The 25,386-nt window shown below is 32.5% G+C and overlaps 3 protein-coding genes across 4 annotated transcripts; 2 read left to right on the top strand and 1 right to left on the bottom strand.

Moving 5' to 3' along the window:
- Positions 1-817: 817 nt before the first annotated feature.
- LOC127085811 (F-box protein At3g54460) lies at positions 818-8,024 on the bottom strand. 2 transcript variants are annotated; one of them, XM_051026365.1, is made up of 9 exons: positions 7,370-8,024; positions 2,870-5,464; positions 2,552-2,765; positions 2,157-2,435; positions 2,001-2,060; positions 1,730-1,860; positions 1,501-1,615; positions 1,176-1,326; positions 818-1,094 (listed from the first exon to the last, which is right to left on the bottom strand). In XM_051026365.1, exons 1-8 carry the CDS (start codon positions 7,810-7,812, stop codon positions 1,201-1,203), a joined length of 3,963 nt encoding a protein of 1,320 aa, XP_050882322.1. In that variant the 5' UTR covers positions 7,813-8,024; the 3' UTR covers positions 818-1,094; positions 1,176-1,200. The 2 variants fall into 2 exon arrangements, with proteins under 2 accessions (XP_050882322.1, XP_050882323.1); XM_051026366.1 differs by having other exon boundaries at positions 818-1,077.
- A 3,738-nt stretch (positions 8,025-11,762) lies between these two features.
- LOC127085810 (uncharacterized) lies at positions 11,763-14,705 on the top strand. Its single transcript, XM_051026364.1, has 3 exons — positions 11,763-11,969; positions 12,115-12,152; positions 14,436-14,705. The coding sequence occupies exons 1-3, from the start codon at positions 11,897-11,899 to the stop codon at positions 14,538-14,540; spliced, it is 216 nt and encodes a 71-aa protein (XP_050882321.1). The 5' UTR covers positions 11,763-11,896; the 3' UTR covers positions 14,541-14,705.
- Positions 14,706-22,161: 7,456 nt separating this feature from the next.
- LOC127085809 (protein SENSITIVITY TO RED LIGHT REDUCED 1) lies at positions 22,162-24,924 on the top strand. The gene is made up of 2 exons (XM_051026363.1): positions 22,162-22,338; positions 23,843-24,924. Exon 2 carries the CDS (start codon positions 23,923-23,925, stop codon positions 24,757-24,759), a length of 837 nt encoding a protein of 278 aa, XP_050882320.1. The 5' UTR covers positions 22,162-22,338; positions 23,843-23,922; the 3' UTR covers positions 24,760-24,924.
- Positions 24,925-25,386: the final 462 nt, after the last annotated feature.

Raw genomic sequence — 25,386 nt, 5'->3', positions numbered from 1 at the left:
CTGACTGGTTTCTTCACAACCAAACATAAATATTATCTTTATCATCAAAGATACATAAAAAAAAAGGAATAGAGGAGAGAAAAATATAAATCAAGAATCCGACGAGAATCGAAGTCGTGGATCCGGATATATTTTAACATTTTTCTTAGTAATTATATTACTGTAAAAATCATAATATCAAAATCCAAATTCACACTCTTAACCTTGTCCACCATCACCTGGTCTTTGTAAGATAAATTCTGCACATTTTTTTTAATCAAGATTTCTTGCCTCTTTACTTTCTACAATCAAAAATCAAAAATCATTGTCTCCAAAAAAGATTTCTTGATATCTGATTTAGAATCCACAATGGGCACCACTTTTAAATTGATGAAAGATTAAACACAAAAATATGATGTGCGTGAAAAAGACGAATGGCTATCAATACTACACAATCTCAAAGAAAACAATAATCTACCAAATTCTGCACATTTTTTTAATCAAGATTTCTTGCCTCTTTTCAAGTGTCCCTTTATTGGAAAAAAAAATATTTTTTTTAAGTGTTATTTACAAAGTTCAATGTAATATTAATTGTATTTTATCAAAATTATCCCTAAATAATTATTATAAAAAGAAAAAAAATAAAATGAATATAATAAATAGTTATTACAGATAAAAATAAAATTATTGTTGAAAAAATAACAATAATAATTAACTTTAATATATATAAAAAATCAAAAAATAACACTTAAAAAGAAAAATGTTCTCAGATCAGAAGTTGAACCACCTCCGAGTGTCAGAACAAACTTTTTACCAAGTGAAAGTCAATTCATCAGCCTTCCTTAATTTTTTTCTCTTTTTTATTCAAATTCTTTATCAACTTACTCTAACTACAATAAATTATATGATATTTTTAATAAATGAAATTCAATTTATCATTGTAATCAACATAATTAATCCCTATTTTAAAAAGTGTACAAAACTCAACAGAAATCGAAGTAAAATGCCACCACCTTCATCACTTCCAAATAAACAGTTCCAAAGAATTGTCAACAAAAATCTCTGGCATCTATTTCCTTGAATGCAACAAGACTTGTCCTGCGAATTTTTGTTATCTGGGAAAATTAGAATAGGTAAATACTCACCCCCCTAAGAACTTGTGTTTCCTAGCAAAAATATCAATGAGAAAAAATTACCACGTAGAACCCTCTGGAATTTAGTTTATACAAATTTAAGTTCCAGTAGATAATTGCTTTCGGCAAAATCATGCACCGATCGATATCCCCGTCCCGCGCCATCTTCAGATTTAACATCTTTATTATGAAATCTTCTACATTTATCAGCATCCTAGTTGAACATCAAGAAATAGAAGCATGAATAATTAGAAAAAGAAATACGCTAGCAGTACAAGGAAAAAAATTCAATGACAGTACCAAATAACAAGTCATTCAAAGAAACTGAGCAGTACATGTTAAACTAAATTAGGATGATGTTATCAAGTTCAAAGTAATAGAGATTCACCTGTAAAAATTCTAGCATTTGCTCTTCAATTGTACCACGCATCGCTAATGTTTCCACGTGAATAGGGCGAGAAGCACCCATACGATGGGCACGACTAATTACTTGCTCCTCCATACTGACAAGGTTTTACTCAAGTTAGAAGAAAATTAAATTGGACAAGAGTGGAAGTTTTAGTCAAACTTCGAGTGTTCGCAAATTGGACAAAACATGAATTGGTTTAATGTATAACCTTCTGTCCCAAATTGGCTCCATTAAAAATACATGTGTAACAAAACTCAAGTCAAGACCCAATGCAGCACTCCCATCCATCAGAAGTGCCATACAACTTGAATCATGCTGGAACATGGCTAATGACTTTTTCTGTTTAAGACAAGTAAATTAACCAAAGATCAGAGGTGCCATACAACTTGAATCATGCTGGAACATGGCTAATGATTTCTTCTGGTATATTTATATGTTCAGAAAACGCAAATAAGAACATGAGAGTTCCAACTTTATACCTTGTGGGTAGAATGCATTGGGTTGTACATTCCAGTATATTTGATACCATTAACAGTCAACTGGAAAAAAAAAATTTAAGTTAATAGTTTAATCATTTGCAACAGGATAAAATATTGTAGATTAACATATGGTCACACTTGGTACACAAAAAGCACCTGCTGTTCAATGACGTGTATATGCTCAAGAAACTGAGAAAATATCAAGACTTTTTCAGGGAGCACATTGGTGCTTGTTCTACTTGTAGAACATTCCTGGAATGATGATTCGGCATGTCTTGTGTGCAAAGGAAAACTATTCTCAATATGCATCTCATTATTGCTACTGTCTATATATGAACTCATTTCCTCATTAGTTCCTTGCAAGGCTTTCAACCTCCGAACAAGATATGCAACTTTACTACTAGATGTCGATTGCCAATCAGGATCCCACGTATCCTGTTCATTCAACAATCAAGAGCACATGTTTAGCACGATGAAAACTTCAAAATAATAAAAAAAAACAAAAAAAAAATGCAACTGAATGTCAACTGATTCTCAATTAGAAACCATGCCTGCTTGTATGAAGGTTGTAACTCAATAAGATCTTTCGGTACCGGCCACTTTGGGTTAGGATTTTCTGGCCGTGCCATTGTATCAGGACTCTGCATCTCATATAAGTTATCACAGCCAGGATATGTACATTTTGTCTTGTCTAAGGAAACACAACCAAGGCACAGCAGATGTCGACATGGAGTAATGAGAGGAAGGCGACACCATTCCTTGCACCTACACAATTCATTAAATATTGGTGATAAATTATGATCATGACAATAAGCGAATATGACCTGAAGAAAACTAAAGCAACAGAAATAACAAAATTCAAGTATTACCTGACACAGTGACCACCATACAGGAGACTGTATCTTATGGAGGTATACTCCCCTGTAGTAGAATCTAAACCATTTTGTACTAACAGATCCATTGCTTCCTGAATATCTTCTCCGGCGTGTGTAACTTTAATATGTCCAGCAACACAGCATGAAAGCCTGACATTTTTTAAAGTTTCACTACGAAATTTCCACTGTTTTGGATTCAATAGACTCTCCACATGTGAAGGGTCATTCCAATCAGCCATCAATATATTACGCCGAACAGTGAGTACCAATTCATTGTAACTTCTAGCATGTTCCTCATTAAAATCTAGTAAAACAATTTTCTTGATGCATGGTGGAATACTTTGTAAATCTACCTTTCTAGCACTAATAAGGCATTTCTGAAGTAAATTCAACAGACGAGATCGGCCTTCTTCCATCTCTGCCTCAAATGGCCTAAGCACGCCAGCATCCCATGACTTTTGATTCAGCCCATAAGCTTCTTCATGAAGGAACCTTAGCAATGGTTGTAGATGCGTAAGTTGGCTGTTAGGAGTGTTAGGTGTGGGAGTTCCAGTTAGTATCCATCGATTTGAAGCAACCAGTGAAATAGCCATTTGTAACTTGTTTGTTAAGCTCAGACTTGAGCCAAGAGTATGCCCCTCATCTAAAATTATCCTAAACCAATGCACTTGCATTAGAGCACTCCTCTTACGTGGCCCCCACTCTGCACTCAAACGACTAAATGTAGTGATGACAACATCATAATCCCAGGCAAGAGAGTGTGCAGATGGTTTCTGATGATCTTTCCAAACATAAACCTGCAATTGACCAGGACTAACATGTTTTTCTATTTGTGCTTTCCAATGATCGACCAAGTTTGCAGGAACAACTACCAAGGTTGCTCTTGACAAGTATAACCTAACCAAATCTAATGGCTCGCATAGAGCCATGCCAAGGGCAGCCACATCAAAAGTCAAATTGCTAAGATTTTGCGGGTAGAACCACTTGCATACACCTTTCTCTACACTCTTTATGAGGCCAAATGCTTTAAATATTTTGTGGTATGGATTCAAAGTCCCATTAGACAAAGTGCAATTGTTTAAAATAGGACCCCGTATACCATTTGTTTCCATTACTGCAAGCTTGTCCATCGAAATTTTGGTCAACCAAATCAGGGCCTTCTTTGTCTGAGAATTCACCAATGAACAGTGCTCCTTAAGCACACTGGTAAAAAATGAAACGTTTTGTTTCTCACCTCCAGGAGTTCCTTTCAAATGAAATCCTCGCAAGTAAGTTATCTCACAGCTATTCTGAATATACTGTTCTGGGACTCTACAACTCTGATATGAAGGGTCAGTGTTCATCCTACAAAACCATGCTGCAATAGAATTATCCAAACTATTGTCTGCAAGTTTTCGCCATTTGTGACAAGCATCACACTGAATCCAATTATCACTATATTCCAAACAATCAGCTTTACGCTTCCCATGCCACTTGTAACTCTGCCCAGTAACATTTGAAGTATCAACAAACTTGTTTTGAGACATATGGGATGCCACATCCGATGCATGTTTTGTTTTAATTGGTCTTTTACCAACTCTTCTTTCTTTGAAAATTATAGCTTCCTCGTCATATGTGAAATCTAAGTTTTTCTTTACTCGGACGAAGCTTCTAGTGCCTCGACTAGCAGGTGTATATTCCTCAAAGCAGACATCTACAGGTGATTTGTTTTCACCTACAGAAGATGATTCACGAGGTTTAGTGATTTCCTGACAAGGATTTAACAACATGGCTCTTTTTGAGGAGTAACCATGGTTCTCATTATTTTGGCACACATCCCTCTTGCCCAAGATGGTACAACTAGTGATGTTATTACCACTGATCTCATAATAGCCACATTTTTGGGTAGAGCTATGTTGACACCAGACTACTTGTGGCCCATCTGGTGGATCCGCCAACGTACCTTGTGTCTTTGTGATAAGAGAAAGAGCTGTTACAGTCTTACCCAAGCCAGGCTCGTCACAAAACATTCCTCCGCGAAAATCTTTGATGGTAGGAGCTTCCCCGATGACTATATCACCAGATACAGTATTTACATGAAAACTAAAGCCATCGTCAGTTGAAAGAGCTACATATAAAGGATGTAGCAAAAGTTCAGCATTTCGCTCACGGTGCAACATCCACTCAACTGCTGCCTGCTGATGAGGAAACAGATTTAACTTTGTACAAGGCATTACTGAAGCAGCCAAGGATCTTAGATGTTGACACGTTCCAGAAACCCTAGTGAGGTCCAATGGACCCAGGGAAGATATAATTTTAATTAAAATATCATCGGAGATCTCCCAAATCCCAGATTTGCAAGTGTTGTCCATAGGTATTATCTTTGAAATATTAATCTGTTGCTGTTTTCCTATACAAGGTGAAGGTACTGTCTTAAAAATTTCATGAAGTTCAAATAGCATTTCCCTTGAAGAATCTCTCACAGGGGAATGGAGCTTGCAATCAAGTACGTGGCAAACAGAAAGGTTCCAAATGCTCTCATTTTCTCCATGTGTCTTCCTACAGTAGTCTGGATCAGAAAGCATTGATCTTCTCTCATCCCAATCACACCTGCATAGGCTCTTAACGGTTAGAAAACTATGATGGTCAAAGGTATGAAGTATATTCACAAAGGAAAATGACACAAGATATGAGTCAATCTATATATTATTACAAAACAGCACACTTTTGAGAGTACTACTGGTTAGCGACTAGCTAGAGCCTAGAAGAATCAAGTTTGATTGAATTATAAATTTGAAACAGTGAACCCACTTAAGAAAGTATATTTATAACTTCCCTCCAAAACTTTGACTGGAAAACTGATATGATGAGAATCAGTGAACATAAACTCTGTAGTTTTGTCAATATATAATCTTTAAGCATTGATGAAAGCTTTTACGTTTCAGATTAAAAGCTACAAGAGTCAAGAATATGGTAATATATCACTCACTATTTTCACTCTATCATAGTCCGAGGGATTACCTTTTAGCTAAATTAATTATATGATTCATTCTATTTGAAGTCACACGCTTTGACCATTAAAACCAGACAATCTGGTGAAATAAAGCACGCCAATATAAAGAGTTATTAATCCTTGGGGGAGAGTATGCGAAAGACGACCAGGAGAACAAGGATTAAAGAATCAAAATGAAAAGCATTCAGTAAAAAGTACAGACTTAAGTTATCAGACAAATTTATTAAAAATGTACTTCTCAATAAATATTTTCCATTTTTTGATTCATTCATCAGTGCCCTCTTTAGCAAGGAACCTCATAATTAGAGTAGAAAACAGTGATTAGCCAACCTAACATGGCACGCAGTATCTAAGCTCACGTTCTCTCAACTAGTAAATTTAATAAGGGAAGTATATAACTAGAAGAATACTAACAACACGCTATCTCCTATTGGTTGAAAATCAAATAGCTGTCACTAAATCAAGTAATCGGACATATATTTGATACTCAAAAATAATATTGTTAAAAAGCAACTATTGCGGCGCTACCCTAGCAGAATCTGAACAAATAACTGTTGTTCCACATTAGGCTAATCAGTACAAAATGTTATCAAATCGCAATTATATTGGCACTATGGCGTTGTTGCATAGCAGATTTTGAATTATCAGTTATTTTCTTAGATATGGGATTGTTATCTTCTTAGTTATGGGCTACCAAACACGGACTTCGACACGGACCAGGACACGACACAAACACTCCAAAATCTATAATGCCAAAAACATAGAAGACCGACACAGCTACATATATATTAGTATTTTAAGTTTTATTTATCCATCTAATAATAAAAGAGTTTAAAATATTCTAATCAAGATGAATGTCTTTAATTATTCATTGTCTTTAATTATTCATTGATAGTATTGCTTCAATGTTTAACTCTATTTAGATGTGTGTAAGGTTTGTCAAAAAAAAATGTATAATGTGTTTTGAAAAAAGAAAGAAACATTTTTTTAAATATCTATCTGAATTGTCAGACACATGTTGTATGAGGGTCACTCAGGTGCGACACCTGAGTCAAAGAGTGTCGAAGCAAAGAAAAAAAAACTATTTTTTAAGGACACTTGATTTTTCCAACACGTGTTGTGTGAGTGTCATGCAATTGTTGGACACCGACGCGTGTCTGACACCGCGACACATCTACTCCTAGAGGTTTATGTGCTTCATAGGTTATGGGATTGACAACACTGCTCCTAAATGAAATAGGCTTGTATTGTGAGTAGTGTATTAGAAAGCTTATTGCTAGTGTAACTCATATAACTATATATTCATTATTAATTTTCTCAAACGTGTCTCTCTCCTGACAAGAACTGTCATGCCAATTTGCAATCTTAGTAAGTTATATGTAAATCACATTAGTACAAAACAATTCCTCTAAAATAAACACAACATTATAGAGTTCCAAGCAGAAAATCAAACCCTAAAGCAAATCAAATCAATTCAAACCAGAATGCCGACAAAAGCAAACCTCAAATGGCGAAAAACAGCACCAGCAACAGAACCAGATTTCGGAAACTGCCAGCCAGACCAAACCCGAACCGGAAGATAAACATCCACGAGAACCACAACCCTAACCCTATCCAAAACCTCCACAACACACAACACACGAGCATCAATCTCCAAACATCTCCGAACAACCAAAGCATGAAGCTGATGAACAACGCTGAAGCTCCCATTCACCGTCCCAATCTTCTTCCTCTTCCCCTTCGGACTCTTGCATTCTTCCGAATCAGCGATAGGGATTAAAACGACGCCGTTTTGAGTACAGAACCCAGTGGAGGTTCCGTCGTTGAAGATCTCGCAGCGGTCGTTGAAACGCGCGTCGTTGGAGTTGTGATTCGGAATGAGTGTGAGAACGGTGGAGAGGAAACCACAGAGTTTGTGATTCGGAATGGAATCGGTGGTGGACATTGGTGGAAGGGTTCGATTTTGAGGGTTTTGGAAGAAGATGGATTTGGTTGAATCTTTGATGAGAAATAATGGTTTACCTGGGAAATTTTACGCGGAAGAAAAACCGTAGGAGATATCAAGAGTCAAAAAATAACCGTGGGTGGAGTGGGAGTGAGGTCAACTTCAACTGCGAGAATATGCATAGTGATTAAAATTGGGGGTTTCTTTTAAGAGAGTACTAGTGTGTAATACCGCACGGGATAAAATCTCTGTGTGCAATGAATATGTTGATAGTATTAATACAAATAAAATAAATAATTTAACTATTTAATAAACAACGATTATATAATCTCTGTTATAATAATTAATATGTATTTTATAAAAGATTATTAATTCTTGGTAAATTTTGTAATAACTAAATTAATAATTTAATATTTATAATTGTATAAATTCAAATGATATTATTTTTAGAGGGAACAAAATATATCTTAATTTGTCGGAAAAGATACTTATATAACAATAATCAAAATAATAGTATTATATTCACCTTCTCCCAAATTCAAGGTATTTAATGGGAGATTATAAGCAAATTAAACTAACCTTCAAATATATTATTATCTATTATCATTCAAAATATAATATATGACTAAACTTGCTCATATTCCCTATCATGTTTTGGAAAATCCAATGCAGTGCATGATAGCTGCCACCACGACAACCATTCCCGAAGGGCCTCCATGACTGCTAAAAGATTTCCCTGATATCTAGAGTGCCCAACAGCTCTTTATGGAAACTATTTTGTGTCTTTCAAAGGTCCAATAAGATAAGACCCACTTATTTTTACCGCTCTATTAAGCCCAATTTATAAATACATTCACAAAGGGTTTTTGAAGTACATAATCTCTAATATCCATTCACACTACGATTATCTTAAACCTTAACTAACTTGGGTGTTGGAGTTCTAGTCATGCAGGTACCTTCATTGATCCTTCGTATAGAAGATTAGTGATGATGGTTCAAGATCGACATCGATTGGCGATGTCAGTTAAAGATCAACGTCTCTGATTCAAGAGGCACCACGATCGTAGCCTTCAATCCACAGTGTTGCATCACTAAATCACTTAGGAGGCTTCACTCGACCGTAGTTTCCGCAACCCTCTCTATTTCTGGTTTCACAATGGAACAATATTTATTCAGGTTGAATTCCAATCGTTAGAGGATGTTTGCATTGACCATCAATCCCTAAATTGTATGTTTGCATCTTTAACCGCTTGTGATATTTGAGTCCTCATACATGTTCCATTTTCAAGTACTCATTTTAGTTGTCATCATAAAAAACACAACCTGTAAAATATGGTTCCACAACATCGCCATCAGAAAGGAGGGCGTCAAATAAATACTCGTCACAGTGAGTTTCTTTGTCAAGAGAACAAAAAGGTTGGAATCTAAATTAGCGGGAGTTTTCGTTCTAGCAAAGGGAAAGGAACCATTACTTCTATAATCACTAGAAAGGTTCACGTGGTGATCATTCATATGAGCCATAGTGAAAATAAATATTGGAAATGAGAAAATAAAACTCAGGCTAAGAACGATACCTCTAGAGAACGGCGACAAACAATGAGAGTATAGGTTAAATGCAAAGTGAAAAAATCTATTCCAAAAGAAAGAAAACGCTTAAGGAAAAACTTCTGAAAAGAAAGGAAATCTCTCTCACAAAAGGGGAAGTTGACTTTTAAAAATGGCAAAAAGTTCACTCAAAACACCAAAAACCCTTATATATAAGAAACAAGCAAGGGATTAGGTTAGAGGAAATGTAAAGTTAAAAATTAACGACCAAAATTCACCTTGGGAATATAAGAAAACTTAAGTGCACTTTAATGCCTTATAGATGAACACCACACCCTAACATGCGATCATAAGGCCATGTTCTTGAAAATCGCCGAAACGTATCAATGATGAGAAATGTATTTAATGCACTTACCCCCTACTACTTTTGCAACTCCCCCATGGCGTTCCCACTTCCCCTTATGGCCGACTTTGGTAACGAGATATTGGTCGCTACTTTGAAAGACTTCTCGAATGATAAAACACCTAGTAAGCCTTGGGGAAAAGTATTCTGGATCTACCAAAGGTCCAATACAAGTGAGATCCAAAAATCAAGCCCAATTAAATTTAACCATCATATGTAATTAGCTCACGTGAGACTTAAGGTAAAATTTTCTAATCTCATCCTTCGCTTCATTCATTTTGTACTATGTAACTAACTTAAGCGTTGGAGTGCTAACCTTGCAGGTATACCCCCGCAATACCGTATCAGAGACCTACACCACCACATTAAGAGTTCATCGTCATTAATCAATCCAAATTTTGATTATATTACAGAACAGTTATAAATATGTTATAATATATTTTATATTAATATAAAATATTATAACATTATTGAAGGGACCCACGAATCGAACCTACCAAATTTAATATATGTGAATCGCTCAGACCGCACTTCTTTTTGGCTTTCTGATTTATGACAATATTGAAACATGTTTTCTTTTTCTTCATCATTCAAAAGTTTTAAGACATATTTCAATAAACAACAATAACAAAGTAAACAAAGAAATATCACCTCAAAGAAACTTCAAAGGTGGAGGCGAACGTTTTGATGAAGAGACAAAAAGACAAATAATGACAAGATACCACATTTATACAAGCAAGCGAACATGAAATCTATTCTTCAAAATAGAGGAAAGATTATAGGATAATATAAACAGTTGAGATCAACCTCGAGATGGCAACAACACTGGAGTACACTTGTGAGCTGTTATAACCGGTGTCATCACTCCCTACCATAGGGACTCGAAGCCACGTATAAGGTTGGCACTGTAAAATATTTTAGTGACGAGACAAGCATTTAATGCACATGTTCTCGAGGCCATTTACTCTCACTCACCCGACTTATATGCATCCCTTTTTATAAGTCGAAGATTTACCCAAGCAGCCCAAATGACACAATCATTGCTTTACTAATGTTAACGAGGACTTCGAGGGAAACTGTTTCAAGCCAAAGCCAAATCCCAAGGGGATCCAATCCAAAAGCGTTACCTCGACAAGTAAGTCGTAGGTAGAAATTCATCAAAGAACCAAACACCTCATCCTAACTATTAGTGAATCAACTACCGTTAGATCTGATCAGAAGGTCTTCGTGTCACTCGCAAGATTAAACAAAGATGATTTTAACCTTTTGTCACATATAAGCTACATCTTTCTAATTTCACTAACTTGAACATTAGAGTGATATCTTTATAGATATACTCTCATTCCACAGTACAAAAGATTCCTACCATCACATAAGAAAAACTCACTCCTTTTAGACTATCCTATTCTCATTTTACCACATAATTCTAATCCTACCTTAATTAATAAAAAACCCTCTCGTTGAGGAAAAAAAAGACTCAGTGTTACATTACAATGGTGCACATATATAATAAATTATGATTAAATAATTTTTGATATTTGATATTTTAATTTTTTTTTGTCTAATATAATAGTTGAAGGTAAACAAATGAAACATCACTCTCCACACAACTACTAACAAAATGATTTAATGAAATTTGATTTTCTTATTTTTATTAATCCTCACTCCGTTTCAAAATGATAATCGTTTTAGCAAATTATATTTGTCTTAAAATAAATAATATTTTTATTTTTTAATATAGAAATAACTATTATTTTTTCAATTATGTCATTTAATTATATTAATTATGTATATTATTTTAATATATTTATAAAATTGATTTAATAAATATATAATATTTTAAGAGAATATTATTATATTTTTAATCCAGAGTAATTTTAAAAGGGATAAAATATTATTTTATAACAAATATTTTTGTAAGAAATTATAAATAAGAACTGAAAATAACATTTTTTGTTTAAATATACATATTTAATGGATTGAAAATTAAAATAGTTATTCATTTTAGTAATCATTTATTTTTTTGGCTAAATATTCACCAAAAAGGCAGAAGACAAATACGAAAACCCCTCAAATCTTCAAACCTAAAGCACCCACAAGTTGGAAGAAACGACAGCGTAGAGAAGAAACAAGAGAATGAAAAGAGACAGCGCACTCGCTCGCGTGGCAACCGGAGCTGCCGTTGGCGGCGCTATCGGCGGCGCTGTCGGTGAGTTTTTTTCATCCTTATTCCCCGTTTAGTTTCGCGGCAAATCACAGTTGGTTTAGTTGCGTTCTTTTCACTGACACGACTTTCATTCTGTTCTTAGGTTAACGGTGTATATTTATTTTTGAAAAATTTCTGTTGCATGCAGGTGCTGTATATGGAACTTATGATGCAATTAGGTATAAGGTGTGTATCTGAATTCCAATTGTTTATTTTTTTGTTTGATTGATTATTAAATAAATGAATTGGCAAAGATGAATGCAAATTTTGTGTAGTGTTGGAGGATTCTTTGTTATGTTTGAATTTGAAATTCTCCATTTTAATTAATTAAGAATAAAATTAAGGTGATTATGTTTTGTGTAATGGAAATCATATAGTGGTAGGCATGGTTTTAAATTGTGGTTGCTGGTGTTGGTGTTGGTGTTGCGATTGTGGTTATTGTTGTCGCTGTGACCGTTGCAGTGTGAATTTTGATTGAGAAGAATTTGAAGTACATTGTTAGAAAATACTTAATGTTAAGATTTTTCAGAAGTAAATTGAGTTTTAGGTTCTAAATTTTGAGTTTTGACAAAAATACTTGAAAACACATGGGTGAAGTTGTCTGAAGCTGTTCCTAATGCTGAGAGATGCATAATTTCAATCACACCGCAATTGCTGTCCGATGCTGTTGCAGAGACTACCGCATCTGCAATATTGCGGTCGCAATTTAAAACCATGGTGGTAGGTTAGGTTTCAAAGCCGAATCACTGAGTAAATCATATGTACTACTGATTGCAATTGTAGCATGGTAAAGTAGAATGTAGATTCTAACTGTTTGTCAAGTGTTAAACTCGCTATTGCGGCATATGGTGTCGCCATGGCGGGCATCTCTTCACCGACTGCCTATGACAGTTGTCGCAAGATCAGCTTAGCCTTCCTGATTAAGAAGTGAAGTGGATTACAATATAGGTAGAAATGGAAGATGCATTGATAGAGCCCTTTGTCTCTTTATATGTATAATATAGGAATAAAGATGAAGAAATATGGGTACAAGATGACACAGACTTCTGTATGGGTTTGAGAGAACTGGACTCACCTCAGACCTTCCTTTCTCTCTCGATCAATCAATAACTCTCCTTACTAACTCCTCATACCTCCTTTAATTTCTAATTACATGTGCGAACACCGCTTGTTGCCTGTTTCTAGTTACAAGTGGTCTCTAACAAGTTGAAATTAGATAAATGAGATCTTATGACCTTAAGCTTCTAGTTTGTGCCCAAAATTCTCCGTTCTATTTTGCTAAAAGATGATCGGTTCGATGTAGAGCTAAGAAAGAGGAGATAAGGCCATGTCTTTAGGCCATGAACTAGTGGGTGGGCTGGCCTATGTTGGCATCTCTACAGCCCTCTTTACTAAATGATGATTCCAAGGTTCTCCTTACTCTCTCATGTTTATGAGATGATCATCAGAAAAGCTGTTATAAAGGTCTATGCCAATATTATTCTCGATCCTTTTTCCATTCAAAATGCAGTAGCTACCGTCTGATTGCTGAGGAAGTGTAATTGAAGAGATGAAAAAGAAAAGTTAAGCTTTGCTATTCTGGGAGAGAAAGTTATAAACAAAATTATCTTAAAAAGAAAATGAGTGGGCTAAAAGTGAGAAAGGAATTGGGTGTGTGGCTTTGCAAAATTTCTTGGTTCAATTGGTCCCCACACTGCAAAATTTATGGGAGGTTGGAGGGTTTGCGGATGACCAAGGTTAGTGGTTGTAGAGCCAGTTTCAGATGGGTTTTTCCATTGTGATTAGTTGCCTGGTAGTTCTGCGGGAGAGTGTCTGTGGGTGGAGTCCGGTGAGGCCAACAGGGCTGTCGATGCCATTGCTAATATGGGCTGTGAGCTAAAGAAGGTTTGGTTCCTTTGAGCAACCCCGTCCTTTGGTTAGGTAGTTGTTATTTGCTGATATTTTGGGGCTTTGTTTTTTTGTGGGTTATATTGGGAAGTTCATATGTGGAGACTGCTTCGTTTTATTTTAGTGCTTGTTACTTTGATTTGACAAATATTAGTGATATTAATTCATCCTTTGTCTGTTGATTTGGATTTATTTTTCAAATTCTCTCCCAATGCTTGTATGATTTTCATCTGCAATCCAAAAAACTTTAACTCAGACTTGGAAACTTATCTTTCCGAAGCAATAACTATAACAAAACACTAATACGAGAGACACTGCAAAGAGCAAGAGCACATTGTAGCACAACCAAGAAGCTAAAATATAATCAATGATGGGAATGTTAAAACACTTAATAGAAGGCTATATGCAGTATCCATGCCACATGCTTATGTGACAAATGAAGCATCAGCTAGTACTGAAATTATATGCTTATAAAAAAAAGTACTGAAGTTATATAATAGATTAAGTAACAACATATATAAATGACACTGTCTCATTGCTTCTTTTTTTATGAAACTCTGCTTTGATGTTGAAACCTTGCAGGTTCCTGGATTCCTCAAGATTAGGCATATTGGGCAGACCACTCTAGGAAGTGCCGCTGTATTTAGCTTGTTTCTTGCAGCAGGAACCTTGATTCGTTCTCACTAGTTTGTCTTGTATTAAATTGTGCAGTCTCGATGATGAGTATGAGTTTTCTTCAATTGTCGTATTGTTAACCTTATAGAATTTAATCTTTTCTGTGTCTGAACTAAACTATTATGCTGCTGCATTACTTTTCTTGCAATAAATATTAGACTTTTATTTGCTGGCTTATCGACAATTCTCGACAGATTCTGCCCATTTAAACCTTTTCCTGAGACTACCAGGGTCTCCACAAGTTGCTTCCTTTGGATTTAACTCTGCATTTCCAATCCAGGGAATAAAATTTTATGGGTATATTTATAGATTAGGTAAAGCTTGATTGCTGAATGCTGTATCCACATTGCATATGCTGTTAAATTACATGCTTATGAATGTTTAAACAGTCTGAAAAATTATTTACATAACTAATAGTAAGATATTATAGGATGATTAAGCAGTTGAATAAGATTTGTGTTTTACACAATTTTCTTTTCTTCTTCTTACAATATGATTTAACTATTAAGGTATTTATGATACTGACTCTAATATGATTTTTGTAGCATGCTTATCTGGATTGAATTAAAATAAAAAATGATATCAGTTTCCAATAGTTTCAATTTTCTCATCTTTTAAAACAACTTTTAACAGAGATTAATTTTAGAGTAAGAGATTAATTTCGCATACAGTAGTGAATTTAGGTTTGCATTTTTTATGGAGGCACTGTCTCGAATTAGAATTTTCACATGTGAAATGAAAAATAAAAATAATTATGAATTCAAAGAATTTTAAAGTGGTTATAAATAAAACTAAATGTTTTTAATCATCTGACTATTAGATATGTACATAAAATAAACTTTTAGTTTAAAACATTTATTTTTTTTATTAAAGTTATGTGTTTATTCTTAAAAAATAAAAAATGTTTTGTTTTGGCATATAAAGATATATTTATTTAAATATGATTAATGCTATCCGGTGTTCTAAGAGGTAAATTTCACATTATCAATTATAAATATTAATACTACCAGCAATGTATTAAATATTAATAAAAAGTAATTATAATTGATTAAAAACTGAAAACTGATAATGCTTTAAGTCTTTAATTAAATGAACAATAAGGTAGCTATTTCTAATTATGTTTTTTTTAGAACATTTTCATAACAAGAGAAATAGAATAACTTATTGCCATAAAAGGAGAGAGAAAAGAATGGACTGTGCATTCAAATGCTAATTTCAAGTTTACTCCTTTAAAAAATAATAAGTTGCTTTTGAAAATGTGAGTGCTTACTCAAATGCTAATTTTAAATGTACGACTTAAAATAACAAGTTGTTTTTGGAAATGTGCTTATTTATATTTTCTTTATAGAAAATGCTAACAATTGTTTCAGATATAGTCTTTAAATACTTAAAGTGGTAAGGGTTTTTAAAAAATATACGTATATAATGCATTAAAAATAAAAAATTATTGACTTTTATAAAAGATATATTAATTTTATTTAATAGTGTAATGGAACACTAGTTAACATAACCTCTACTTAGTTAAAGAGTATCCTAGATCACTCTCCTTAGTCGGACTTTTTTTAATAGAGAATGTGGAAAATTCTTAACTTCAAAAAATTTAATTTCGAAAACAATTCACGAAATCATTCAATCAAATGAATTATTATCCATGAAATCATTCAATCAAATGAATTATTAATTGTTTATATAATTATTGATATATATTTTATGTATATTAATATTTTTTTAAAAATTAAACGGACTAAACAAATTTTAGTTTTTTCTTTTATATAATTTGTTTTGGATAAAATCCACTATTCAATTTTGGCAATCTTTCCATTAATGAATCATAGAATAAAGATAATTAACTGCAATTAATAAAAGATTACAACGAATCCCTATTTTTACTATTTATATAAATAATATGTAAAGACCAGATCAAAAACCTTCAAGATTTTCACTATCGTATAGTTTTTGGTTTCAAACTCATATTTGAATATGATTACAACAGCGTCTTTTCGAATTGCATATAAATGCTGGTTGATGCTAATCGAATGGACTTCTTTTTGCTTTCTGGTGGCCGGTGACATAGCCCGTACCCTCTAGCACGCCGCCGCGTGTGGCGGTCGTCATGGTAGTCGCCGTCGTCACGAAGAATGAAGATTTTCTTGTAGGTAGGTACTCATAATTTTTTTGATCTTGCGCAAGATTTCATGGTTGTAATTTTGTCATGATGATGAACTAATGAGTAATCAATTTATTTTGTTGCAATGGTAATTTCCTTTAAGAAATTTATACTCTTTTTTTAGCATACATTCAAGGGTATGTTTTTTCTTACTTTTTTTATTATGTAAATTTTTTCATAGGAAAAAAACAAATCAATACTGTTTTATAGCAAACATTTAGATGAGAGTTACACTAATAGATTAAATTAAAATCTGATATTTAGAATTTAGAATCCAAAATTGGTGGTCATAGGGGAAGTGAACAATTGATAGTTTGTGAAAGAAATATAATATTTGAGAGTATACAATTTATTTTTATTAACAAAATTATTCAATAAACTAGAAGTTGTATTGTGACTAACAATAAAATTTTGTTTATTGTCAAATGTTTTTAATCAATATATATTCTTAATTATAACTAAAGCCACATACCTTTTTTTTTGTTGTCAAAAATCTATTTATATTTTATATAAAAGAGAAAAAATTTACCCTCCTATATTTTCAAAACCCTCCCTAATAATTTATTTTTCTTTTAAATTTATCCTTTTTAAATCATACAATTTAGGGTTAGAGTCTTGTGTATTGGATTTGGGTCAACCAAACTTGAAAGAGAAGTTTGACTTAATGCAAAACATATTCTAATCTTTTACTCCTAAGAAATGAGACTATATTTCTTAGGGTGACGTAGAACTATAAATTTTTGTAGTATGGTAAGAGTTATGATCCCACCGTTGATGGTATTTTACTTGTTGAAGGTTTAAAATACTATTTAAATAGTATTAGTGAATTGTAAGACAAAGATAATGAAGTAATATTCGATTTTTATATATATATATATATATATATATATATATATATATATATATATATATATATAATATATATATATATATATATATATATATAATATATATATATATATATATATATATATATATATATATATATATATATATATATATATATATATATATATATATATATATATATATATATATATATATATATATATATATATATATATATATATATATATATATATATATATATATATATATATATATATATATATATATATATATATATATATATATATGATCATAAAATATAAAAACAAACAATTAATTTTACTAGTCAAATACATGTAAATAATTGTACTCTAAATTTAAATAAACTACACTTAAACGATGTATGTTGTCTATTTAGCAAAGAGAATGAACTATGGCCACGATATATGAGAAGAACTGGTATTCTCATGTACCATTTAGTTGACATGCAATGAATTAGTAATTAGTCTACCAAACTTATATTTTGAAACGAATAGGTTATGTGATGTATTTCAAAAGGCTAAACAAGTAATATCTATATTTATATCCAAAGTCACAATTTTTATAAATATGCCTTTACAAATTTTACTTATAGATGTTTTTGACCCATCAATAACCATGAGTTTTAGTGTTAATTATAATGTACTTGTAATTGAAGATACATTTTCTTGCTTTACCTCGACACAACCCATTCTTCACCAAAAAAAATACATTTTTGCTGCATTTCAAAAATTATCTAAGATTATCCAAAATGAAAAAAGGTCTTAAAATTGCATCTATATGAAGAGATCACATAATATAATTGAATTGAAAAATAAGAATTTTGAAACCTTTTGCAATAAAATTGGAATTCACCATACTTTTTCCGCTTCACAAAAAATGAAATAGTGAAAAGGAAAAATAAGTCTTTTGAAGAGCTACTAAGAACCATGCTCAACGAAAAATAACCTTCATAAATATTTTTGGGCTAACAAAACGTGTACTCCATGCTATATTATAAACAAAGTATTGATAAGAACTATTGTAAAACTTACGCCTATTAAATATATAAATGAAAGAAGCCAAATATCTTTCACATGTATGTATTTAGATGCAAATGTGTTGAACTTAATAACAAAAAGGATAATTTTGATAAATTTGATGCTAAAGCTAATAAAGGTTTATTCCTTAGTTATTCCACTTATAGTAAATCTTTTTGAACTTATAAAAGGATCATGACTATAGAATAATCTTTACATGTTACCTTTGATGAAACTAATCCAAAACTATTGTAGAGATATAACTTATTGATAATGCAAGTATACTAGGTAAAACCATCTTAGAAGACAAAAATGTAAATGAATAATGAAGAACTACAAGAGACCATACCAATGAAAATAATATAGGAGATATATCAAAAGGGGTTACCACTCGACACTCTCTAAACCAGTCATGTCATTACATGGATTTTATTTCTCAAATAGAGGCAAAGGACAACAATGAAGCTACCATCGGTGGACATTGATCACTTGATATGTAAGAAAAGTTAAATCAATTTGAAAGAAATAATATTCAGAAACTTGTTTCCAAACTCAAAACTAATCTAGTGATTGAAACCAAATGAGTCTTTTTGTAAAAGTTTGATGAAAGCTTTACTATTTTAAGAAACAAATCAAGAATTCTTGCGAATGGGTAGAAAATCAGTACAAAGGCATATATTTTGATGAAATGTATGCTCTTGTAGCCAGATTAGAAGTCATTTATCTACTTCTTGCTTTCTCTTGCATATTGGATTTTAAACTTTTCCAAATTGATGTTAAAAACGTGTTCCTAATCAGCTACATCTAAGAGGAAATATATGTTGTTTAACCTCGAAACTTTAAAATTCTTCTCCTAATCATGTCCTTAAATTGAAAATTCCTCTATATTGTTTAACAAGCTCCTCACGCTTGATATGATCACTTGAACAAATCCCTAATTGAAAACAATTTTGAAAGAGGGAAGATCGATGCAAATATTTTCATTAAAAAATATAAGCACAACATATTTCTTGTTCAAATTTATGTAGATGACATTATATTTGATACTACTAATGAATCTTTGTGTAAGACCTTTTCTAACATCATGCAAAGTGAACTTTAAATGTCCATGATGGCTGAGCTTTGTTATTTTCTTGAACTTAAAATACATCAAACAAAATAAGTAACTTTCATAAGTCAAGCAAAATACTACATATAGCTTCTAAAAATATTTGGGCTGAAAAATTCCATCAAAATATAAACTCTCACGAGCACATCACTTTACTTAGATAAATATGAGGGAGGGGTATCAATAGAAAAAAAAATACAGAGGTATGATCGATTTTCTCCTTTATCTTACTATAAGTCATATTGATATTAAGTTTAGTGTTTGTATGTGTGCGTGTTTTCAATTGAATCCATACACCTCATTACAGTCAAACACATTATGAGGTACCTCAATGGCGAAGTATGTCAAGTAGACCACATCCACATAAGTGACACTCTTGTCCATAAAAAATAGACGTGTCAATCAAGTACAAAAGGTATGCTCTTATTGCATAAGCTTTATGCTACATAACCTGCTCATCATCACCAACAACCTACTTTGCCGCATGCAACTATTATATATACAACCTCTCTAAGAATCAAAACCTAGCATGACATCCTCATGTGACTTATATCTCCCGCAAGACATCCCCTAGGCCAGCTCCCAGATAGTCCACCATCATCTACAATGCTCCATCTTTGATAATTATGTCATGGTCTAACAATCTCGCCCTTATCGGAAGATGTAGCAGGCACGAGACATTGTCTAATGTGATGGACATCTCACCATGTGGAAGATGAAAATATGATGTCTTAGAGTTCCATCTCTCTACAAACACAAATAATATGCCATAGTTAATCGTAACATAACTAGTCCTTCACAAGTCTCGGAACCCAGATAGTTGCATCGCATCTCAAAACACTACTTAGTAGGCTGCGACAAACCTGTAAGCTTTCGACCATGGTTGATGCATTTGAAGCATCACAATCCTACAGAAAAATAAATTATCTTCATAAACTTAGAATATTATAACAAAGTGTTTCAAAGAATGAATACAATTGACTCTGTCCCACACATGCATAGCAACACGATCCGAATATAGATGCAACAACGATTAGTGGGACTCCTCCAATTTTTACAAATGTATATAAAAATAAAAATAAAATATTGAAAAAAACTTACCAAATGTGAGTTTAATTTGATGTTGAGTGAACTCTTTGATTGATTGGATGTTAATGATATAAACTTTGAAGTGAGTTGAATGAGTTCGAGAGAATATGAGTTGAGAGAGTTTGCGGGTTGAGAGGTTTTGAAAGTTTGGAGAATTTGTGTTTTGAGAGAGTATTTTGAGAAGTGAGAAATGAGAAGAGACTCTAGTGCTTTTATATAATATATTAAATCGAAATCACACATTATCTCAGTGACATTTTAACTATCTTTGTGTCACATCATCTAAATTTCTATGTGGCACACTCTAAAACTCTTCTTGGCAACTAAAAAACTCTTATTCACTTTTCAAAAAGAAAAAGCACATGTTTATTTTCTATGATATGTCGTGGGTTCGAATTCTGACAAAGACAAAAATGTATTATTTTCATAAATTTTATGAAATATTATTTATACGTGTCTTGCAAATATTATTTTCTTATAAATTAAAATAATTGTAAACCGATTTATGTGTCAACTATTTCTTTCTCTCTATAATTTTATAATTTTTTTTAAAAAATTTTACTTTAACAATTTTAAAATTTAATTAAAAAATATAAAATATTGTGAATCACATATACATATGTAAATAATTTAAACTAAATATCTAAATAAAATAAATGTATAAAAAATAAATGAGAATGAAAATAAAAAATAAACTATCAATAATATCTTTTATAATTATTTAAATTTGTAAAAATAAATTTCATGTAATTCTTAATTTATTGACATATATTTTCATTTTTATTTATTGTTAATTGATGATATTATTGTTAAAAAAATCAGATTGATTATATTTGTTAAAAATATTTAAATATATTATTATAATATAAATAATTATTTATATTTTTAAAAAAACATAAAATAATTAAAATTTTATATAAAAAAATTACTCTTTCCGTTTATTTTTAAGTGTCATTTTTAAAAAAAAATGTGTTCATTTTTAAGTGTCATTCTAAAGTTCAAAGTAGTAATGATTGTTCTTTTGTCAAAAGAAATCCTAGTTAATTATTAAAAAAAAATTAAATAAATTAATAAAAAGTTAAGGATAATATAAGAAAAAGGATAATGATGATTTAAAAAGTAATAACAATGATTAATTAATTTTATCCTATGTATAAAAAATAAAAAATGACATTTAAAAAAAAATCGAAGGAATAATCAACATCATCAAACTACAGGTTTCAATCTGATTTTTGATTAAAATAATCTTCAAACTCAAATCGAGTATAAATTATAAAAAAATATATCTTTATATATATTTTTAACATAATCATAAGATCCGACTCAAAATAAAAATAAAGGTAATTAAAGTGCATTTCTAAATTTTAGAGGTAGGTTTTATTTTTCACTAAGGGTGGGGAAGTAATAATTAGACTGCCTAAAGCAATTTCGTTAAAATGGCCTATAATGCATTGTCACTTTGCACTTGATTTAACTCTCCCCAGAAAACCAAAAAGCTCGCCAGAAGATACAGGCGGTGTTGCTCGTCGGCAGCCTGTAACAGTCAGGAAGTCCGTTCAGGTTTGCCTTTTTTTCTTTCTTTCCGAATTTTACTTCCACCTTACTGTTGCGCGGCGAGTATGCGATTGGCGGCGCCGTAGCCGACCCTGCAACTCCTTGATTTTTCAATTGCGCGCTAAATGTGCGATTGACAACATATATTGTTAGAAGATGCAATTAGGGAAGAGGAATCAAGATATACAATATAGTTGCTTTATAGCACCGACACCTTGGAAAATAATGAATGTCAGTGTAGCCAGATACTTCTGATTATGTTTAATTAATTAATTTTTTCAAATTATTACCGGTATCGACGTGTCAGTGTCGTGTCGTGTTTCCGGTATTTGTGCTTCATAGTCTTCGAGACGCATATTTGCTAGCTGAAGTTGTTCTTTGTGATGTCCATTCTATTCTATGAAACACGGAATCTGACATTGACACCGATAATGTAAAAATATAGAACACCGCCACCGCCACATATATGATAGTTTAAAAATATATTAATAGGGAGATTTGTTCAAAAAATGTATAAGCTGTGTTGAAGTAAAGAAAGAAACACTTTTTTTTTTATAAAACACTTGAATTGTTAGACACGTGATGTATGAGTCTCATGAGTGTGGACACCGATTTAAAGAGGGTCGAATTAAAGAAAATAATTATTTTTTTGGAAGACATTTGTCTGACTTTTTCGACACTTATTTGACTTTTCCGACAAGTGTCATACAAGTGTCGGATATCGACGCGTGTCAGACACCACGACACGCCTACTCCTGGAGGTGTCCGTGCTTCATAGTGTCTATTCATTTTTCCACTCCGATATTTGTTAATTGCATTCTTTGAGCTTTCTTGCTAAGCTAGGCTACTTATATGTCACTGTGGAATCTAATATATCTGGTTAGATTGGAATATGGGACCTAACCGGAGGAGTGTGTATATTGGTTTGCTTTGTGACCTCGTTTCTTTTGATAGTACTGGTTTTAGAAAAGATGCATATACACATGTGTTTTAGCTTACTTCATAATCTGCACACAAATTTGATCTTTATCTTGAAAACAAACTGCAGCATATGTACACATGTTTGTTCTAGCTTACTTTATAATCTACACTCACAAATTTGTTCTTTATCTTGAATGGCAACTAGTGAAATTTGAACAAACTGCTGCATATACACATGTTTGTTTCAGCTTGCTTCATAATCTGCACTCACAAAGTTGATCTTTATATTGAATGCCAAGTAGTGTAACAGGACTAATTCAGTGTTGTCAAATAGAGGCGATAAGTAAACAGAATTTGAACAATTTTCTATTGTTCCGCTATATGCCATTTAGTACAAAGTGTTGTCAAATAGTGGCTATACGACACAATAACGCTGCAGCATAGTGAAATTTGAACAAACTGCTATTTTCTAGAATCCGCAATTCACAACCCTATTTACTACTTTCTAGTACTAATATGGATTCAGTCAACTGTTTTTTCTCGTGACCAAGCTTGGAAAGCACAGCACTAACACCCTATAATTTTCCAGAATTTGCTGTGTTGCATTCAGATATTGAAGCAGTGATTCAGGAGGAAAACAAGTAAAGAATATTTTTTTTGAGTATTTTAATGGCAGCTTCAGCAAAATCTCTCACAAATAGCAATTGCACAACAGATGGAGACTGGACGGTTATTTTACCCCGTCGTGGAAGACAAAGGAGAAAAGATACTGAAGTTGAAAGAATTTCGGAAGAAAAACAAGAACCATGGGCTCCAACAGATTCTCAGAAAGATCCTATTAGAGAAACAGCATTAATGCAGAAAATGGAAAGATATATTAGTAAGATTGAGAACTCTCAGTTTTATCATACTTTCAAAGATCAGATTGAAACATCAATTTTGGATTATTTCCATATAGTTTTGGGCTCAGAGACAAATATGCAAATGGTCATTTACGGTATCGGCAGCATTGAATTGTATGAGCCGCCATGTTTGCAACTTAGCATTGCAATGTTGATGAAAAGAGATTTAAATTTGATTGGAAACATCGAGGTATTTGATCCTATCCTCTCTGTAACCGAGTCTCGGGTTTTGGAAGCTCTTGGTTGTACCGTCATGTCCATAAACGAGCATGGGAAGCGAGAGGCCGTGAAGCCAACAATGTTCTTCATGCCTCACTGCGAAGCAGAGTTATATAGCAACCTGTTGCAGGCAAATTGGAAACCGAGTTTCTTAAATAACATGGTATTATTCGGGAACAGCTTTGAAGAATACGAGCAGCATGTGTCATTATGTAAGAACTCCCCTGTTCTGAACTCAGTAAAACATATCTTGGCTGCCCGAAGATTTACAAACGAAATCAAAATTGAAAAAATTCCCGATGATTATTATAATGCATTCCATGATTCAAGTTGGCATATTTTCAGCCCGGTCCATGAAACAGAGCTGCAATTTATCAATTCTTGATGGAGTTTATCTTGATCAATATTTTGTTGTATACTACTTTGGCACATGATTGTTCTAGAAACTGTTGGAACTATTACAATCTTGTACACCACTTTCTCCAAATACACTTGAGATTTGACTCATGCCTAAGGGTTAATGTGAAACAGTGTAAAAGTTTGGTTTTCATTTGTTTGAGACTGACTATTCCATTCGATTACTTTTATATGTAAAGAGACAGAAACTCCAACTTCTCACTAGTTCATGTCTCCATGCATACATTTCATTCGAATTTCTCCATCTTTATGCATCTATATTTGCTGACATAAGGTATCAAACATTTACATCCACCACTATAATCATGCACTCATTCCATTTTCACACCTACTGATGCAAGGTTTTATCACTTGCATCTACCAAATAGTCATGCATACATATATACTGCACCCCTCGTGTCTTGATGTTGTTTTTCTCTTTCCATCCTTCATGCATTTTGTTTTGAAATGGATTCATCAATGGTGAAAGCTCCTTGTCAACCCCATTTTCAAAGCATCTGGTCTTTTTTTTTTCCATGTAGTTTTTGCGTGTGTAAACTTAAAACTATATCATTATGTATTATTTTGTTGCATATCTCATTCCTTGTTTCTCTAG

This window comes from Lathyrus oleraceus, chromosome 5 (genome assembly GCF_024323335.1).
Source record: "Lathyrus oleraceus cultivar Zhongwan6 chromosome 5, CAAS_Psat_ZW6_1.0, whole genome shotgun sequence".
In the NCBI taxonomy this organism is placed as follows: Eukaryota; Viridiplantae; Streptophyta; class Magnoliopsida; order Fabales; family Fabaceae; genus Lathyrus; species Lathyrus oleraceus.
This window is presented reverse-complemented; position numbering and strand designations above follow the sequence as displayed.

Coding starts and splice junctions, on each gene's coding strand:
- LOC127085811 (XM_051026365.1), bottom strand. CDS start 7,812: ATGTCCACCACCGATTCCATTCCGAATCACAAACTCTGTGGTTTCCTC. Junction 2,436..2,551: donor TACAACCTTCATACAAGCAG/GCATGGTTTCTA, acceptor TTGAATGAACAG/GATACGTGGGATCCTGATTG. Junction 1,327..1,500: donor AAATGCTAGAATTTTTACAG/GTGAATCTCTAT, acceptor ATGTTCAACTAG/GATGCTGATAAATGTAGAAG.
- LOC127085810 (XM_051026364.1), top strand. CDS start 11,897: ATGAAAAGAGACAGCGCACTCGCTCGCGTGGCAACCGGAGCTGCCGTT. Junction 11,970..12,114: donor CGCTATCGGCGGCGCTGTCG/GTGAGTTTTTTT, acceptor TGTTGCATGCAG/GTGCTGTATATGGAACTTAT. Junction 12,153..14,435: donor ATGATGCAATTAGGTATAAG/GTGTGTATCTGA, acceptor GAAACCTTGCAG/GTTCCTGGATTCCTCAAGAT.
- LOC127085809 (XM_051026363.1), top strand. CDS start 23,923: ATGGCAGCTTCAGCAAAATCTCTCACAAATAGCAATTGCACAACAGAT.